This window comes from Trachemys scripta, chromosome 6 (genome assembly GCF_013100865.1).
Source record: "Trachemys scripta elegans isolate TJP31775 chromosome 6, CAS_Tse_1.0, whole genome shotgun sequence".
Lineage (NCBI taxonomy): Eukaryota > Metazoa > Chordata > Testudines > Emydidae > Trachemys > Trachemys scripta.
Window position 1 is genome coordinate 84027252 of NC_048303.1, and position 15178 is coordinate 84042429.

The following is a 15178-nucleotide window of genomic DNA, read 5'->3' on the forward strand; positions in this document are numbered from 1 at the left end:
CGTTTAACAAGCTTCTGAAGTAAAACAGAACCCTGAAGTAGTTACGACGCAGCTAAGTGTCAGGAAACTATAACAGCAATATCCAAAACCCTCTGACAGTACAAAACAGTTATCCCCATTGCAAGGGGAAGAGAATATTAAATTCCAAACAGAAAAGGACTGGCAATATGCCACAGCAACAGCTATACCATTCTCACCAAGGTCACGTGTCATAACTGTCTCAGTTCAGGGCAATTGCACTTGTATTCCCCCTCTGTGGTCCCTCAAGGACAGACACTCTTGGTTCCTGGCTCCTAAGCCACCACCTCTTTTGGGTGGAGAGCTGTCTCTCCCCCTCCCCTCTGGGGATCTTCCACACTGTACAGTTCCCTGCCTACACTATTATCTCCAGCAAGCCAGGCTGCCTAAACAAGCCAGTGTGTGTGCTTTGCTTTCTCTGTAAAGGCTATGAACAAACATAATTGCCAGCAGTTATGAACTACCTCACAGCTTTTTATAAGCAAGAATATTTATTCTGACGATGAAAGCATTACAGAGAAAACATATGAAACTAAAGTTTCCTATACACATGCTAAAAGATTACCAGAGGTCACTCATCAGTCTTATGGAGATTCAGTGGGCCAAAGTCCTTCCAACCCTTCCCAGGAAGGACTGTGGACTCCCTTGGACAGAGGGTCCTGTCCACTTACTGGATCAGACAGAAGGCCCTGAGTCCTTAAACATAGGTGATCATCCAAAAGTCCTTCATCTGTTGGTCTCTGGAGAATCCAGTTTGAACCAGCACATGTGAGCCTCTCCAGGTGGCAGCCCTTCTTTGGATGCATTACAGCCTGAGTGAATTTTCCCAATCACCCCACACTGTTCTTAGTTCCTGGAGGAGCTGTCGTCACCCTCTCCCATGGAATTACTTATCCCTGGCCCACAATGATACATACACTTAATATAGGAAGATATTGCAGGAAATTGCTATATCTATGCATATCTGGGGGTCAGTCCAACACAAGAAACAGACAGCCAAACAAAATAATACCACCGTCTAGCTCTTACATAGCACTTTTCATAAGTAAATCACAAAAGAGAACACTGGCTCAGTTTCTTGATAACATCCAAAATACTGTGCACAGAAGAAACACAGGTCTGCTTTGTGAGCAATAATGACAACTAGAAGGAGCAGCAAACACGCCACCGTATAAGTAGCTGTTTTCAGAAGAAGTAGCAGCTGTACAATCAGAAAGCCACAGTCATTCAGAAATAACGGCTATAAATAGATACTAGGGCTGTCGATTAATTGCAGTTAACTCACGCGATTAACTAAAAAAAATTAATCGCGATTAGATTAATCGCACTGTTAAATAACAGAATACCAACTGAAATTTATTAAATATTTTGGATGTTTTCTACATTTTCAAATGTATCTATTTCAATTACAATACAGAATACAAAGTGTACAGTGCTCACTTTATATTATTTTTCATTACAAATACTTGCACTGTAAAATTAACAAAAGAAATAGTATTTTTCAATTCACCTCATACAAGTACTGGTAGTGCAATCTCTATCATGAAAGCGCAACTTACAAATGTAGGCTTGTTACGTAACTGCAATCCAAAACAAAACAATGTAAAACTTTAGAGCCTACAAGTCCACTCAGTCTATTTCTTGTCCAGCCAATTGCTAAGAAAAATAAGTTTGTTTACATTTACTGGAGATAATGCTGCCCACTTCTTCATTACAATGTCACCTGAAAGTGAGAACAGGCATTCACATGGCACTGTTGTAGTTGGCGTTGCAAGATATTTATGTGCCAGATGTGCTAAAGATTCATACGGCTCTTCATGCTTTAGCCATCATTCCAGAGGACATGCTTCTATGCTGATGACACTTGTTAAAAAAATAATGCGTTAACTAAATTTGTGACTGAACTCCTTGGGAGAGTCTCCTGCTCTGTTTTACCTGCATTCTGGCCATATATTTCATGTTATAGCGGTCTCAGATGATGACCCAGCACATGTTTATTTTAAGAACACTTTCACTGCAAATTTGACAAAATGCAAAGAAGATAATGTGAAACTTCTAAAGATAGCTACAGCATTCAACTCAAGATTTAAGAATCTGAAGTGCCTTGCAAAATCTGAGGGGAATGAGGTGTGAAGCATGCTTTCAGAAGTCTTAAAAGAGCAACACTCTGATGCAGAAACTACAGAACCCAAACCACCAAAAAGTAAATCAACCTCTGCTGGTGGTGTCTGACTCATGATGATGAAAACGAACATGCAACGTTTGCTTTGGATGGCTATCAAGCAGAATCTGTCATCAGCATGGACACGTCCCCTGGAATGGTGGTTGAAGCATGAAGGGACATATGAATCTTTAGTGCATCTGGCATGTAAATATCTTGCAACCCCAGGTACAACAGTTCCATGCAAATGCTTGTTCTCACTTTCAGGTGACATTGTAAACAAGAAGCAAACAGCATTATCTTCTGCAAATGTAAACAAACTTGTTTGTCTGAGCAACTGGCTGAACAAGAAGTAGGACTGATTGGACTTGTAGGCTTTAAAGTTTTACACTGTTTTATTTTTGAATGCAGGTTTTTTCTACATTTGTAAGTTCAACTTTCATGATAAAAAGATCACACTACAGTACTTGTATGAGGTGAATTGAAAAATATTTCTTTTGTTTATCATTTTTTATTACAAATATTTGCATTGTAAAAAAGTGAGCACTGTACATTTTGTATTCTGTGTTGTAATTGAAATCAATAATTTGAAAATGTAGGAAACATCCAAAATATTTAAAAAAATGAATCGCACAATTTAAAAAATGAACCGTGCTTGATCGCACTGTTAAACAATAATAGAATACCATTTATTTAATCACTTGACAGCCCCAATAGATACCACTAAAAGACAAAATAATTCCAACTTTTGTCATCTATCTTGATCTCCATACAAGACATTGTTTTGCTTTTCTTATAATTGGTTGTATTAGTTGATAGGTTTTTTCTAATTGGTATCATGTTTTATTAGCATTTGATTTTCAAAATAAGGTATAACAACAGCGACTCCAATCCATACTACTGACCCATGTGACAAAGATAGTAAGCTTTTGTAATTCTTATCCGCGTGAGGTGGTTGAGTGAAACAAAGACCTGCATGCCCATCTAACACAATTTATTACACAGGTAGATCTCTGTTTTAGAGATGTGAAAACTGAAGTGCAGAGATTCAGTGACTTGCCCAAGTTGTCACAAAATGTGTAGCAGACATGAAAACAAAAATCACATCTGAATCCCACTCCTGTGTCGCTACAACAATATCATAATTCTTTCCAGGAGCCTCTAGACTATGTAATTCTTAAGCTCACCTATTTAGGCTTGAGTGCAATTAAACTGCTTTAACAGCAGCCATTTTGGATCAAGCTACTGTACTATAGGCAGTGACTTCATTTCAATAGCCGAACTACTTCAACAGAAATGTAAGTTCTACAGTAAAAGTAACCACAACTGTGTTTTAAGCGTGAATATTGATATCAGTTTTTAGGGCCACATTTTTATAAATAGGTACAGGCAATTGCACATGCTGCAATATGCATACACAAATACAGTCATTATGAGTGCAATCACAGTAACTGCACATGCAACAAAGTACACCTCTAACAATCCAGCTGCACATATAATTGCATGCCCCCTTTTCTAAATATCTTGTTCATGTTACACATAAATGTGTACAACTTAGTATTGTATATAAAACATTTTATTCTTTTCAGAGCACAATTCTTACAAAAATGTAAACCAAATTATTTTTTGGATGGAAAGAACTATCTCCCCCCCGCATTATAAAATACCAATATTTGATCTAAGTTATTTTCCCATCAATTTATTTTCATATTAGACACTCAAATGTTAGAATAAACTAAGAGAACACTAAACCTGGGATATTGAAAATAACTGGATTTGTCTTGAACTTCATTATGAAATTGGCTGAAAAAAACCTGAGTGGAAAAAAAAAAAAAAAAAAAAAAAAAAAAAAGCATCCCTGCCTGTGGTATTAGCTGAATATCTTAACTACTTGGAAACTGTGGCGATGAAGAAGGTTTTTGTGATATGGGTACTTGCCCACCAGAAAAATACAAGGAATCATAAGTGAGGCCTCCAACTTATTTTGCATAGGTGAGTGACTAGTTTCAATAAATGACATGCAGGAGTGAAAGGCTCCAAATTCCATTATCTGAGTTATTCAGTCCTCAAAAATTCTCTAATTATAATTTAAAATCTATATGCGACGCTCTGATTAGAAAGATACATATTATCTGATTAAAAAACGACCTTTTTTAATAGCAGTCTTATTTGAGAATGCTGGGATCCACCCACGCAGCGGTTGAGTGGAGTGACAGCCTGAGCCTCCCATATTTCAACAAGAGGGAAAGATACCCAGAACTACATTTAACTTTAGGCACATCAGAATCCGAAAGAGAACAACTCAAGTGACTAAAAAAAGTGTAATTTAAAATTAGCAGGAGTTAAATCACAGTAGGATGTGACAGAGCTAATGTGTACCTACACTCATGGATTGCAGTAGCTGTGAAGACAGCATTTGACTTAAAGACATGGATTAGTAAACCACAAGTCATGCCCTACAGTGTTGAACTACTGAAGTAACATATCTTGTTTGGTTTTATGCCTCTATGATCACAACAAATATGGGCCCCCTTATGATTACAAACAAGGCCAGGTTTAAATTACACTAAGATCCTACATTTACATCATCACTATTTCCGCCTTGCTTATTGCAGAGAAACATAGGTTAGAATATCTTACAGTATGCCCCAAGGCCAATGGTCACAATAAGATATAATGGAATGCTGTCCCATAATGTATACTACTAACACCAGTAAATTTTCCTAAGCTATATTTGTGTGACTGATGAATTTATTGCCTGAGCGTTAAGATCAGTCTTTCATATCTAGACATCAAAAGGTGTGTGCACCAGATGTAGACTCATCTGAATCACTTAGATTATATTTTTTCCATAAAAAATTATCATTTTGTTTCCAAAGAGAACTTTCATGAACTTCTTTCTTTTTTGTCAAAGCAACAGGAGGTGCTCTTTCACACAACTCCTCTATGACTGCCATGTCTGTGAGCTTTCTGAGACTCTCATCATTCTGCTCATTCAGCACATCCCAGAAGTCTTTTGGTCGTTCTTTTGCTTTTTCTGCAGGCCCTGAAAGAGATCTTCTTGGCAGCTCTGTAGGCCTGTTTCCATTACTTTTGAAGAGGTCATTGAGAACAGAGGTGTCTCCTAGTAAGTCTACAAAAGAGTTTTTCTTGTAAGTCTGAGTTTCTCTCTCTCTGTTTTCTGACTGAGACAGGGATCTTTTTCTTGGAGATTCCGTCCCCTTTGAGTCCTGCTGTCCTTTAGTGATATTTACAGAGCACACTTCAATTATTTCTGATTTACTGCTTACTGAGTCAGTTGCCATAAAATCTTTGAATGGTTGACTGTTTCTCCCACTGATGCTATTTTGGGTATTGACAGTGGACAATTGTTTATCTTTTGAACTAAGACACACAGCATCTTGTATGCAGAAATCATTGTGAAACTGTTTTGCTTCTCCTTTGTGTCTTTTTTGGCTACATATTTCTGCAGTCATGAAGGGAGAATCTTTAGCGGAAGGACCAGACCTTGATTGTCGACATTTTACCATGGCCCTTCTCTTTCTACGACTTGTAAACACCTCTTCTTCCTCATACCCATCTGAAACATGTACTGGAACTTTGACTGGAAATAGGTCCTCTAATTCTGGATACTTTCCAGCATAAAAATCTCTCAACATTTTCTGTCGTGCTTCTGATGTGGCTTTTGCAATATATTCTGCAAGTTCTTCAACTGAAGCCATGTTGAAGTGGGATACCATTTCTTCAAACTGTTTCCTAAAGCCAACAATAAAGAAAAACAATTACCTTGTCTTAAATTTTTTAAAAAAGGCACAGAGTATAAAATAAAGATACAATCAATTAATTGAGTTTAATTAACTTATATAACACAAACCTAGAAGAGAACTGAAAGGCATACCCTTATTGGTAACAGTACTAGTTCTCATTTCAATTGCAAGGAAAAGACCAAGAGCAAAATATTCAAAGTTGCCAAAGTGACACTGGTCTTGTCTACATCATGGTGGGGTAATGAGCTCTACATGGGCGTGCTTTCCAAAGTGCACTAACATGTTGCTGATTAATACCCTGTTTCCCCGAAAATAAGACATCCTCCGAAAATAAGGCCTACTTACAGTTTTGCCTCTCGTTGTAATATAAGGCATCCCCCCGATAATAAGACCTCCCCGATAATAAGGCATCCACCGATAATAAGGCATTTTTCATTTCTGAAAAATAAGACATCCCCTGAAAATAAGACCTAGCGCATCTTTGGGAGCAAAAATTAATATAAGACACTGTCTTATTTTCGGGGAAACAGGGTAGGTCCCTGTAGACCCTGCTGGTGTGCCTTAACATAGCACTGTTTGAAACAGCTCTAGGTGAAAGTGCACTATGGAAACTTTAGCATGCACCAGCATGCTGCAGGGTCTACAGGGACCAATTAATGCACAAAACATTAGTGCATTTTAGAAATCACAATGCTGGAGAGAACATTTCCCCCACGTGCAGACAAAGTCCTTAGTGTTCCAATTTTCAAAAGTGACTTAGGTACTCAGGAGCCTAAACTTTATTGAAAGGCAATGGGACTGCAGCCCGGTCCTACATCAAAAACGTAGGTCTACCTAACTAAATCATTCAGGGGTATGAAAAATGCCTTGAGAGATGTTGTTAAGCCAGCCTAAGACCCAGTGTACACATCACGAGGTCGCCAGAAGAATTCTTCTGTCAACCAAGCTATTGCCTCTCAAGGAGGTGGATTTATTACAGTGCTGGAAAAACTCTTTCTGCCACTGTAGCAAGTTCCACACCACACTGCTGCAGCTACGTCACTGTAGTGCTTGTAGCATAGACTTACTTTTAGGCACCTTAGGGCCAGATTTTTAAAGGTATTTAGACATTGAAGATTCATAAATGCACCTAGTGGGATTTTCAAAAATGCCGAACACCCACTGAACCAAAATCATTTAAAAAAAATAATCTCACTTGAAAAGTTGAAGGCATAATTTATAGCATATCACCATGTGTCACATTAAACTTGGTAGTAAAATGTTCCTGGCAGGCTCTTCATATGTACAGATGAGACTCGTTCTAATACTACACAGCCACTGGCTCAGATATCAAGTGCTACAATAACACACTGCTATGGTCTTCCGCCCAATTCCAGAACATAGAGTAATTTAAAATCTCAAATATTAAAAAGGTCTCTGACTAAACTGGACACATGCAATACATTTTCTATTGATCTGATCCTTGGAACTAAAGCTTGAAATTAGCTCAATTCCTTTGGGTGCAGATGGTCAGCAGCCATTTTTGCAGGCTTCCGAGAGAGTTCAGCTCTGAGAACAGAAAGCAAGCTCAGATATAGAGGCCTGTAGACAAGCGCTTCCTTGCTCACTGTACAAATTAGCCGGAAACCTCTTATTTTGCAACCCAGTGTCCGTTTATTTCCCGGTGTTCATTCCCACCACCATCTATATACAACTCTATGTACAAGTCAATTGCAGTTAGGTAGCCAGCCAGGTGACAGCTAGTGCCTGTTGCTAGCTAGGAGCAGCAGTTCCTTACTCCTCCTTTGTCTCTCTCCCCGCTTCCACTTCCTTCCTGACAGCTTTATAGGCCTTCCTCTCAGCAGGCTCACAGGTGATTGCTCTTAGGCTCCTTTAATGAGCCACACCCTGCCAGCTCCAATCAGTTTCTCTTTATGGGTGCTACACTAGCAGGTTCTGAGCTAACAGGGGCTGGTTATGTGCCTCTTAGGCCAGCACCCTGTTACAAGGCCCATTAGGAACTTCTCAACCCTTAAAATGATGGGCTGCAGCTCATGGACAACCATTGGGCTACCCAGAAATTACTGAAATGTTCCTTTAGCAATGAGTTCCTTTCAATGCAAGTGTTTTGGATTTTAACATTCACAGTTAATTTGGGAGAGGAAGTGGGATAAAATTTTGCTGGATACTGGTAAGGGTATAAATAATTTATGATTTGATATCTACCTTACTTAAATTCCTCCTCTCATGAAAGGGAAGGAGAGAGAACTAAAACTAGATTATAATTTGATAAAATATACTGTATGGTGATAAGGCAGGAGCCCTACATATAGTTCTAAAAACAAAACACTAAGTCCAATGTTTGGGCTATTCATTAAGAGAGCTCTAAAAGTGAAAAGTATCCTAAATTGGATATTTATTTTTACTCATTTTAAGAACAATAGAAAGAGTTAAACCCATTTGTGCACTCAATAATTCATACTGAAATTCTATCTGGTCTGATGGAGGGGAGCTTGGGTGAAAGATCTTACCAAATTAGAACAAAAAACATCTATGCTATTAAAAGTATGTATTGAGAATATAAGACAAAATCTTTATACTGAATTTTAAGACATAAAAATTGATGTTATAAACAAAATCTTTTTTCAAAATTAAGTTATCTTAGAACATTGTGAACCTTTAAGGCCAGCCTATGTTTGTTTTGGATAGAATACTTTAAACAATTTGACTTAAATGAACCCATAACTACCAAAGGCTATGGAAAACCTAAATCATGGTAATAATGGACACATTGCAAAGAATTAATCTCATATTTATGGACTGCTGAACTCTGAGCTTACCTGGCTACAGTAACAACTTGGCTATTAATGTCTTGTAAACAAGAAGTAATTTTTTTTTTGGTAAGGAACTTCCTATTCTCACCAACACTTGCCTATACTTTCACTCACACAGTTTTACCACCTTAGACAGTGGAGGAATACAGGAACTTTAAAATCTTGTCTTTACAGAAATCATAATGAAAAGCCATGGATTCAATCTCCTCTGCAATCTAAGTGGCTGCTGATGACCAAGACAACAAGCTATTTTGGAAGGAAAGCTACATATAAAATATTTTAAGCTAAAATATCCTGCAATAAAGTTAAAACATGTTATGAATTCAACAGAAAACTTAGGCGAGCAGGTATTGACATGCCTTACATAATTTGTGAGGCACAAACAAAAAGCTGGGTGCATTCTATCTGGGAAGTTATATCTGCCATGACTTATTGTTCTTACATGCTTTTTTTTTATTTCTAAAACTACAGTAGGGATTCTGAAGTAAGAAACACTTACTTATAAAATAGTTCTCCCGATGTACTATAGTGCAAAGTAGCAAGGATTTTTCTAGTCTTACCTAGTAATCTAGCTTGCTGATACCTATGAAAGATTCACAGGCATAATTGATGTCACACTCGTTTTCTTCCTTCCATCCCTCTAGACAATAGACAGCTCAGGCTTGAGTGGTGGGAATAGTGAAAATGGTTTGAGTGGTAGCATACACACAAAGTAGAGAAAGTTTACATGTACTTTCTAAGGTTTATACTTAGCCTGGTTGAACACGTAATATTTTCCACAGACAGCAACATTGCATGCTTTCCATAGGCTGCTCAAACAATGTGCATCAACCCTAAACTGGAGGGACCATCTTTACGAATGACAAATAGTACAGTGCCCATACCCACCATTCAATCTTTGGCCTGTCCACTAAGACTGCCCACAAGGGTGCCAATCAGAGTATTTTTGGGATGTATTTTTGGCACTGCAAGGAGATTAGTTCATTTCATGTAGATAGTATAATAGAAAGTAACTTTCTGTCAGTACCACTCTGCATTGAACTTGAAGCAAAAGGATGGGGTGAAAAACTCCAATATTCTACTTCCAATCCCCTATCCATTCAGTCTCCTAAGTATTGTTTAGAAATCCAAAGCATCAGACACCTTGAATATTTTTATTCACTAATATAGCTATATTTTAGTCATTTCAGCTTTAAATTCTGATATCCACTCTTTCAATGTAATTTAAAGCCCGTGGGACCCAACCACTTTTTTCTCCTGAAACATTCCTTCTTCCCCCCTACCCCCACATAAACTACTTTGCCTTAGGGATTCCCTAAGATTCTCCATGCCTTTAAACCTGCCTCATCTTAATTTTCTAAAATGAGGCTCAGAAAATGGAGGGTTAAATCTTAAACTAGCATACTTAATACCGCAGCTGCGGTGTGGTCAGGCCTGCTGATGGCAATTCCAGGTTGCAGGGCAGAACAGTCAGTGGGCCCCCACGCACGCACAAGCCGTGACTGTGTGGATATGGTCCACTTGACATTTGGGCGGTGCTGCGCCTGTGCTGGCTGGTGCCCTGCGAGCTGCAGGCTGCGCTGCTGGTGCACTCTTCTGGCACGGCCAGGGCATCCACATGCCCACCCAGTAGGATTGGGTGAGTTTGGGTGTGGTGGTGGTGTTGGGGGGTTAGGGGTTGGGCTCTGGGAGGGAGTGTGGGTGCGGGCTCTGGGAGGGAGTTTGGGTGAGGGAGTGGGTGCGGGCTCTAGGCTGGGGCAGGGGTTTGGGGTGCAGGAGGGGGCCAAGGGGTCAGTGCTTACCTTGGGTGGCTCCCGAAAGCGGCCGGCACACCTCTCTGGCAGTGGCTCCTAGGCGGGGAGCCCAGGGGGTCTCTGCGTGCCACTGCCTGCAGGCAGCGCCCCCACAGCTCCCATTGGCTGCAGTTCCTGGCCAATGGGAGCGGTGGAGTCGACACTCAGGCCAGGGACAGTGTGCGGAGACCCTTCTCCCAAGGTGCTGCAGGGACGTGCCGCTGGCCACTTCCGGGAGCAGTGCAGAACAAGGGCGGGCAGGAAGCCTGCTTTAGCTTTGCTGTGCTGCCAGTGGCGCCCCCCCCCCCCCCCGCGGGGCCTTTTAAACCACCCGGGCCCCTGGGCAATTGCCCCCTTTGCCCTTCCCACCCCCCACCCCCCGTCAGCTGGCCCGAGTGTGCTTCTAGCAAAGTGCAGAAATATCAAAGAGCGCCATCCTTCAAAATACATACTAAAACTAAGCTCCCTTTGCCCAGTCTTTGATGGCTATTCATGTTGAAGTCAGGGGTCCTGTGGGCAATTTTAAAAGAAAGATAGCACTTAACACTGGCTTCTCAGCCAAACTGATCTCAACAACAAAAACATCACACAGAATACGTTCTAATGTCCTCAATTGTGAGGGAGTCATAAATGAGCATATGTCCACTGCATTATCTATGTCTAACTCATTGGTAAGTCAGTCACTTTGGTGTATACCTTTAGAAAGTTGAAATCCACAGCCATTTAAAACTGAAAACAATCTTCAAGAATATGATGGTACCAGACTAGACCTTGAGTCTCAAACACATTGCTGTTGGTTCTTTTAAACTAGACACTTTCTATAAAATGCAGCAGGTTTGTAAAGAGGTCATCTTTTCTTCTAGTTGAGTACTAAATGCAGCCAACACACCTGTTTTCCCTTCCCCATCCCCACAGTTGGGCCTCTTTTCAATAAAAGCTTGAGAGTTTCCAGCATTTAGCTGCAGCATCTCACACAAGATTGTTTGCAACCAGCTACTGTTTCCCCCAAGATTATTTCCAGCCATTCACAGCTTCGGTTGAATATTTGGCTGCAAAATTTCATATTTTCAGATTTCTGTCCAAAGATATTGGTACCATTTTAAATGGAAGGTTAAAACACAGGAACTAACAAGCTCTAAGAGGCCCTGGCTCTAATTTTACATGAAATAAGGCTGTTTTGCTTATTAATAATTTCTAAATCCATTTTCAAGGCTTTTAAGAATCTGAAGATTTAGTATCACTATCAAGCTAGACTATATGAGTGATACTCTCTGACACTTCACTTTAACTCTCTAAAAAAAGATAGAGCTTTCCCAATCTAAATAGTTTATCCAAATATTCAGCTGCTACACTTTTTCCTCTCCCCTCTCACACCCATAAAAAACAATTAATTTTTAGAAGTACAAAACTAATATGAAGAGATTTAGTGAAAAAAATCTGTATTAAAAATATTCTTAAGAGTTACATACACTGCACATTTTGCATATAACTGCAAAGAATCCCATGGATAGGGTGTATTTAAAAATTCACTATAAACTTAGCAAATATATTTTAAAAATGTAAATCCATGTAGGCTCATTTTCAAATTATTGGGAAAGACCTTTAAATAATTCAGACCAAGCTTCCAATTTCAAGTCAGCACGGTATTTTTGTTTTGATTTAACCACTATGTAGATAATCTACTATTTAGTGTGGACAGTGAACCAGTCTGTTTCTGTTAAAAAAAGAATTCAGAAGTTAACGTATTTTGAACATCTACAACAGCATCTCTGTTTTAATATCATTAGGTATATGCCGTGGGCCTCTCCCAGTAGCAGCTATCCAGACTCCAACATTTACAGAAAGATTCTGCATCCCTTCTTCCGTGGAGAAAGCAGCTTGATTACAAGTACATCCTCAAAAAATTTACTGGCTCCCCACTTATTTCAGGATCCAATCTGAGATTGACCTCCTCGTTTCTAAAATGCACTTGCTTCAGCTGATTTCATAAATTCTCTTTCAGTTCCTTGCTTAGTTAGCAGTGGCCTATTCCTTTCGATTCCTGCAAGTTCTTCGACCATTGTTACTATGAGAACTTTCTCCTCTGCAGTTCTTGCCATCTGCTACAATGTTCCTCTTTCTCTGCACTATTATAATTTAAATGTTGCTAATTAGTATTAAATAGTGAGGAGGGACAGGGTGGAGTGGAGTGGGGGATGGAGTGGGGAGGGGGGGAGAGAGAGAATGAACGAGTCTTTTTCCAAACTGGGGGTTTTCAGAGGGAGCGAGATGTGGGAGGGTGGGGAAGAAGCAGCAAAGAAAAATACCCTGTTTTGGAAAACTTGAATCTGTGTTTAAAAAAAAACCCCAACTTTTTAGTCCCTGTACAGTCCTTCAGGTGAAAGAGACTAGATCTGGATAATACCAGTAGCCAGTCTCCAATCCACGCTATAAAATCTTATTTTATACAATTTAATAAAATAAGCTGCAGTATTGTACAGTGCACATACCATGAAACCTGCTAGGATGACATCTGCAGAGATATGTAATGCATGACATGTTGATTCAACATGTTGAAATGGTTTGCGGGTGATTCCAACTGAGCTCAGCCTCAAGACTGATGGCTGTAAATTCCCATTTAAGTTTCAACAAGAATTGGAATATCAGATTTGTTTAAGAGTCCAAAATTATGATTTTCAACAAGTCATTTATTTTATACATCCTGATTGGCAGTGAAATATCAGACTACTGTCTGGGTACATTCTCAAATTAGCAGGAAAAGAGAAATCTTTCAAAGCCTAACCCCCTCAAGGAGAAGACTACACCTTCCTTCCCTCCCACACACTGGCACTTGCTGTTAAATACATTATAGAGTCATCACTTGCCAAAATTCCATTTGTAAAATAAACACTGTTCAGATTTAAATAAAAAATTAAAAAAAGAACTTCCTGTATCTGATAAAAAAAAAAAAACTGAATGAATTTTCCCCTAAGTACATTTTCATAGCCAAGTTATAAACTACATCTGACAGACAGCAAATCACAACACCTTGCACATTTTTGAATGGTTTTAAATATTCACTTCCCTAAAATAGCTAACAGGTAACACTGCATTTTCCAAAAATTAGAACTTCAATCTCTTGTCAACACAGCTGTTTGTTCCATAGTGATTTTTTTTAAAAATAAGTGTTTACTTATTTAAAGAGTTATAGTCCTAGCTAGGGCACTGTAATAAGTAAAATCTTTAAACATTTCATCTCTATTTTGGAATAAGTGAACTTCAGTCTTTTCAGAGTTAAAGGACTGGTAAAACAATCATTTCAATACAATTTTTGCTAGTAAAGACCATCTTTTCATATATCAGCAAGTTACTACCCTCTTTCTGTCGATTTAAAAGCAGAGACAAAACTGTGTGTTCTTTAAGTAAACAACTTGTATAAAAATCTATCTAAGATTTCAAACTACTTCACAAATTCTGGATGCACTAGGAGTGTTTCCATAGTTAAGGAAGAGGTGAACTTTGCACTTAAAGCAGAGATTCAACTTTTTTGTAATGTATGAAGAATATATAGCATCCTTCCGAAGCACTTAGTCTGAGTTAAAAACTTCTGAGAATCTAAATGCGTAGAAGTACCCAAACAATCTTAACTCTACCTAGTAGTGACAGCATTAAAATATGAAAAAAATCAAATACATTTTAAAAGTCAGTTTCTTCTAATCTGAGACACCAGGCACAAAATATGTATCAATCATAATTGCATAGATATTGTTTTCCCATTCTTTAACAATGTTTAAATTTCTTTTAAATCTAACCTTAACTTCTAATTTCATGGGTTTATGTTTGTTTTGAGATTAATTAAATCCAGGAATTTAAAAAATTTTAAATTTACTGATAAGCACTTTCATCCTCAACTCCACATTAATAGTTTTTATCTGAGAATATTCACTGAATCTCAACACCCTTGTGAGGAAGTTAGGAGGGTATTGATCTGCTTTTTTCAGATTAAGGAAAATAACACAGTTGTGTATGGCCAAATGACCTGAGGGGCCACATCTGCAGTCCTTAGTCAGAACTCTCAGCAATTTAAATGGGAGTTTTGCCTGATTAACAACTGCAAACTGGACCCATAAAAAACAAGATTCTAATTGCACATACTGTACAGTCTCTAAACCGTGGTTCTCAACCTATTTACCACAGTAGGCCACATATGCCACTCACTATATGTTATGTGGGCCACATCCATACAATATATATAATACCTGTACGGCCCTGAGGCTGCAACTGTATGCTGACTGGGCCGCAAGTGGCCTGCTGGCTGCAGACTGAGAACCACTGCTCTAAACCAAAACAAAATGGACCAAAATCCTTTCCTGATATAAATCTATTGACTTTACACAAGTTACACTGGAATTATTTTGGCCCTATAAATCCAGTTGGAAGTCCTCAAACTACCTCAATTTCAAATTTATCAAAATTGTCAACTTCCACCATATTAACTGAAAACACAAAAATAACATGCGTGCCGTTTTAAGTAATTCACGTCTATATTTTAATTCAGCAAGCATGGCAAAAGTGTTGTGCTGTATAAGCTACAGTATAAAGGCAAAGTTTCCAATTACTTCTGCTTGTCACAGAAAGTCATCAATA

General features: G+C 38.8%; 1 protein-coding gene across 4 annotated transcripts in view; it reads right to left on the bottom strand.

The window, feature by feature from the left end:
* Positions 1 to 2790: 2790 nt before the first annotated feature.
* Positions 2791 to 15178, bottom strand: part of ERCC6L2 (ERCC excision repair 6 like 2) — a 96610-nt gene continuing 84222 nt past the window's right edge. For all 4 annotated transcript variants that reach the window (XM_034773253.1, XM_034773252.1, XM_034773251.1 and 1 more), the window contains one exon: positions 2791 to 5935. In XM_034773253.1, the coding sequence (XP_034629144.1) occupies positions 4972 to 5935 (964 nt within the window). In that variant the 3' untranslated portion in view covers positions 2791 to 4971. The remainder of the gene's footprint in view (positions 5936 to 15178) is intronic.